Source organism: Cololabis saira, chromosome 24 (genome assembly GCF_033807715.1).
Source record: "Cololabis saira isolate AMF1-May2022 chromosome 24, fColSai1.1, whole genome shotgun sequence".
In the NCBI taxonomy this organism is placed as follows: domain Eukaryota; kingdom Metazoa; phylum Chordata; class Actinopteri; order Beloniformes; family Belonidae; genus Cololabis; species Cololabis saira.
Window position 1 is genome coordinate 26,003,926 of NC_084610.1, and position 5,376 is coordinate 26,009,301.

The 5,376-nt window shown below is 40.8% G+C and overlaps 1 protein-coding gene across 1 annotated transcript; it reads left to right on the forward strand.

Annotated features, from left to right (window-relative positions):
- Positions 1–5,376, forward strand: LOC133425396 (uncharacterized). The gene is made up of 4 exons (XM_061716241.1): positions 1–415; positions 2,944–3,096; positions 4,191–4,267; positions 5,173–5,376. The coding sequence occupies exons 1-4, from the start codon at positions 61–63 to the stop codon at positions 5,260–5,262; spliced, it is 675 nt and encodes a 224-aa protein (XP_061572225.1). The 5' UTR covers positions 1–60; the 3' UTR covers positions 5,263–5,376.

Below are 5,376 nucleotides of genomic sequence, written 5' to 3' on the forward strand. Positions count from 1 at the left end.
GTGGTTCTGCAGCAGAGCTGCTTTCAGACGACTCTGTCTAGTCGTAGCAGCTGAACCGTCATGGAGCTGAGGAAGATCCTGCTGCTGGTTCTGGTGCTGGTTCTGGTCTCTGCAGAGGACGAGAACCAGAAGGAGGTCCAAGGAGATCTGGGTGGAAACGTAGATCTAACCTGCTCCATCAATATACCAGACATTTACTGGTACATGGAGATCCACAACCAGCTCAGAGGAAACATTGGACGTACTTTTTCCTCATATCCCGACTACTCATCTCCTGATTTTAAAACCAAATATTTGATAAAAGGAAACAGACTTGTGATTAAAAACCTCACAGCAGAAGACTTCAGACGTTACTTCTGTGGAAAGATGAGGAGTGGAAACATTACGTTTTTGGACACTTTCCACCTGATCCCAGGTAAGTTCCTGACTGTTCCAGTAGAATATGAGAAGCTGCAGGAAGCTTTTATTTTGACGGTCAGGCGCTGCCGTCACCGTTTCCTCAACATGAGTGTTAGTCCACATCTTCCACGTGTTTTTATTCAATAGTTTAGTTTTTGTCATCATGTTTCAGTCGTTTCTGTCACCACTTCTGTTATACTGAAAGAGGCTAAATTAACCCTGTATGCAGACGACAATGCAGTGTCTGCTAAACGTCATCTTGAACAGAGAGCTAGATATAATCAGGAAATGGGTCGTTCAAAACAAATTGATACTTAATACAAGCAAAACAAAATCTATTATATTTGGTTCAAACTATTCTCTCAGGAGAAAGAGTCGGAACTAAATCTATTCATGAATAAAACACCAATCCAGCAAGTGAAGGAAACTAAACTCCATCTTTCTGGAAAATTAGGTTTCCTGGTCAAAACACATTGACACTGTTGTAAGAAGAAAATATCTAACATCAGAATTGACTAAAATAGTACTAAACAATATTGTTCTCTCACAGCTTACTGCCAAAAAGTTTGGGCGAATGTTACTAAAAGAGATTTAAATAAACTCCAGCTGGTTCAGAACAAGGCCTTTGTTTTGGCAGAAAATCACTTACAGAGGCTCGAGAGTGGTCGGCTGCGCAAAAATGAATCACACACACACTCGCTTTAGCTATAATATATATGAATACATTTATTAGCCAGCAGTGGATATAGAAAGACTCACACACAATTGCTCTTTTTGCTAGGATAACTCTGTGTCAAGTTATCCCCCGCAAATGGCAAAGCAACAGACAATTACACAGGGCTAGGCGGTGTACCCAGAGCCATCTGGGAGATTTGCGAGGCCCTGTGCGAAAAGGCCGGGGGGGGCCCTCGCGCGTAGCGAGCGCGCGCAAAATCTTTGGGTTTTTCGAACAACCCAAAAACCCAGAAATATTTGTGTTTTTCGGGTCGGATCGGGTGTCTATATGCGCAATTTTAACTCTCCAATGATCAAAATACTGGATACCTTCCCCTGCCTCATCATCATCTCTTGCCTCGACGCGGGGCCACACGGCTGCTTGAGACCCGGTCGGATCGGTGATTTTTGTAACAAATTTATCAAACGAGCCTTTCAGAGAGGCATTAAACTCTTCCATTTTCTTTAGTTTTTTTCTTTTTTCATCCCCTGATGGAAATTTCCTGAATCTGTCTCGTTCTCTCGACATTGTGTGACAGTTTGTTCCAACTCCACCGTCTGGATCAGAGCAGCTTGTGTCTGCGCTTGGTCTGATCAGTTGTATTGAACAACAGACACATATATTTATTGATATGCACAGACTAGTACACATTTAGGTCTGTACTGGAACGTGACTGTTGATATTTATAAGGGAAAAAAGGAAGAAAAAAAAAATCTTTTTTTTTTTTTTTTTTCAAAACCGGCCCATAGCGCGAGGCCCCGTACGGTCGCACGGTTCGCACACCCCTTGCGGCGGCCCTGTACCTCTTACCTCGACACAGAAGGACTGGAGAGCCGGACAGTCCTGGCAGAGTAGCCATAAACCCGGCTGGGCGTTGTGCACTAGACCCGCAGCTGACTCTGACCCGAACTTCAACAGCAGGTGCATGGCTGATTAAAGCTGTGTTTTGGGAATTCAGGGCATTTCAAGACACAAAATGTATTTTTCTCCCTTCAGCCTTGTTCTCCAGTAATATAACACCAGCATCAACAGCAGGCACTTCTGTCTACGATGGTTAAAAGTTGAGTACAGAATGAATAAATGCTGCACTTCTGTTTTCAATATAGAAGGTTTTACAATCCAAAACTCCATTATATCAGAACAATCTAGAGTCGTCTGCATACGCCACTAGACTTGAAACAGAGGGCCGGTTCTCACTTCCTAAACAGTAGAATATAGATCAATTAAATCATGGAATTCTTTACAACTATATGACTAAATTAACACAGAAATCAATATTCAAAAAGAAAATGAAGAAACACCTTGGAATATCACATGTATACAATACCAAATACTTATACAGATACATAGACATACTGGGGTGAGGTGTATTTTTGATTTTCATGGCCTAGAGATGATGTTTTACTCTATATTGGAATGTTTCATGTATGTTTTTTGATGATTTACATGTACGGTAAAGTTTAATGTAGGTTTGTCGTGTTATTTCTTTCTTTATGTCTGGTTTTTAACTGTATGTTTTAAATGTATTGTTTTTAATGTGGACCCCAGTAAGACTAGCTGTGTTTAAGGGTTACAGCTGACGGGGATCCTCACAAGTAAACTAATAAACAACAATAAACTTGTACAAACAGCTGCTGAAGCTCAGAGCTTCATTATTACACTATTAAAGGGTTAAAAGACCTCGTTGGACAAACCAACCTCAACTTCCTGAAACCTTTCAGTCACTTTACAAACCTGAGCAGAACGACTGATGTCAGTTTAGGACAAAGTTTTGTACTTTTTTGTACCTTTAAAACGGTTCTATGTTTATTGATCGTTGTCATTTCCAGTTCTAGTTGTGTCTTCTACTCCTCACGAGGATTTGAACCACCACACAGGAACCACAGACGAACCAGGAACCGGAGACACCAGAATTTGCCAGAATGAGCCGATTGTTTTCAGCTCGTTCTGTCTGAACTTCACCATGACTTTAGTTTTCGTAGGTGAGTGTTGTTTCGGCGCCGCGGCTGGCCAGAGTTTACACCCTCAATTTCTGCATGTTTTTGTGAGGTTAGCTCAGGTTAGCTACCCAAGCTAACACAGGGAGAACATGCTAACTCCACACAGAAAGGCCCTTTCCTCAACCTCACCCTAAACTTTTCCATGACACACAACGAATCGCCTATAAAACCTCCTCTTGGAAGCGTAAAAAGGTTTATCTAATATTTGGGGGGGGGGGGGGGTGGGGTTTTGTGCCATTTCCATTACAGGATTTCTTTTTCCATATTTGGTTTTTGGTGGTGGGCTAATGGAACGCTCCTGATGGTTTACCAGAACAGAACAATAACTACTTAAACAAATAAAGGAGGTCCATTTTACTGAAACAATCTGTAAATGTGTTGGTTTAACTCTATAATCCTTTACTATTTACTTACTTACTTAGTAATAAATGAAATAAGGAGTTCTGCTACTACATGGTGGGTTCAATAACAAATACACATGCAGACATTAAACTATTAAAACTGGTTTTTCTATGTGCATAAACTAAAAAATAAAAGAGGAGGGGGCCCAGGAATGAGCCCTGAGGAACACCTGCAGCAACTGGAAATGGCTGCAATTTAAACGTTTTGAGATTATCTGAGGTGTTAGCTTGTTTTCTTTTTCTAAGGGTTTTTTTAGAGGTACGATGGAATGATTCAGCTGCAGATTCCCATGATGGAAGTGTAGATAATAATAATAATAATAATAATAATTAAAGCTGCAAGCAGCGATGAACGGATGAACGGGCCCTCGCGCGGGCAAGTTTCACCAATAAAGATCAAGGACTCAAAACTAAGTCCGATGACTCTTTATCACAACCCGTTCAAAAGTTACGGCAGAAAATAGGAACTATCAAATATGGACCAATCAGAAGAAGGGGGGGCACATAAAAGAATCTGAGGTTTGAAGGTTGGTTGCATTAGTTTGAAATCCGTTATTTCTATAAAAAGTTATTCTGAATTTGAATCATTGTGACATTGTCAGATCTGATTTAATCAACTGTAAACTGCATGTTCATTGTCAGGAACTCAGTCGTTTCTCTGTCATCTTTGTGCAGGTTTGACTTGTCGGTACTTCAAGAGGAAGAGGAGCAGCTGCAGGATGAAGGATCCTTCACGTTTGATGAATCCTCAGGTAACATGGTCTTTCTACCGAGACCAGGAGACCAGAGTCCTCTGATCTGGTCCATGATGGACCAATCAGAGGACTCTGGTCATTCAAGGCCACGCCCACTTCCTGTACAGAGTTAGAACCAACCAGAACCCTCAGGTCGTCAGGGCCACGCCCACTTCCTGTTCAGAGTTAGAACCAATCACGGTTCAGCTTTTCTGCTCCTCACCTGAGGAACAAACTCCCAGGATGCATCAGGGCTGCTGGAACTCTGTTTCTCTTAAGTTAAAGTTGATAACTATTTTAATTAAGCTCCCACAATGCACTGCAACCTTTATTTCTTGCATCTCACTTGTTTGATTTTTTTTTTATTGTGCACTTAGAAAAAAGTCGAAATGTCGAGAAAAAAGTCGAAATATCAAGAAAAAAGTCAAAATGTCGAGAAAAAAGTTGAAATGTCGAAGTTAATGTTGAAGTACAATTTCGAGAAAAAAGTCGAAATGTTGAGAAAAAAGTCGAAATATCAAAATTAATGTTGAAGCATAATTTCGAGAAAAAAATGGAAATGTTGAGAAAAAAATGGAAATGTTGAGAAAAAAATGGAAATGTTGAGAAAAAAATTTAAATGTTGAGAAAAAAAGTCGAAATAACGAGAAAAAAGTCGAAATATCGAGAAAAAAGTTGAAATATCAAGAAAAAAGTCGAAATGTCGAAGTTAATGTTGAAGTACAATTTAGAGAAAAAAAGTGGAAATGTCGAGAAAAAAGGACCGGTTGGGACCAGACGGGACCAGTTGGGACTGGTTGGGACCAGACGGGTCACCACACTGATCTGGAGGCTGAATGTAGCTGCTAGCCTCTGACGTGGAAGTGATAAAGTAGGTTTTTATGGTAAAGTGCATCATTGTAAGAATGTTTTTCTGTTTTAAGGACGAGGACGTCGACCTGTTTCCATCTGGAATCATGTCAGAGTGTTTTTACCACAAAGTTCAGCTTCCTGGACGATTCTCTGCTGACTAACACACACCTGCACAGGTGGAACAAGACCAAACACACACCTGCACAGGTGGAACAAGACCAAACACACACCTGCACAGGTGGAACAAGACCAAACACACACCTGCACAGGTGGAA

Bases quoted from the DNA above. Each gene is read 5' to 3' on its own strand.
- LOC133425396 (XM_061716241.1), top strand. From the start codon at position 61: ATGGAGCTGAGGAAGATCCTGCTGCTGGTTCTGGTGCTGGTTCTGGTC. The intron at 416-2,943 runs GTAAGTTCCTGA...TGTCATTTCCAG, and splicing joins CACTTTCCACCTGATCCCAG to TTCTAGTTGTGTCTTCTACT. The intron at 4,268-5,172 runs GTAACATGGTCT...TTCTGTTTTAAG, and splicing joins CACGTTTGATGAATCCTCAG to GACGAGGACGTCGACCTGTT.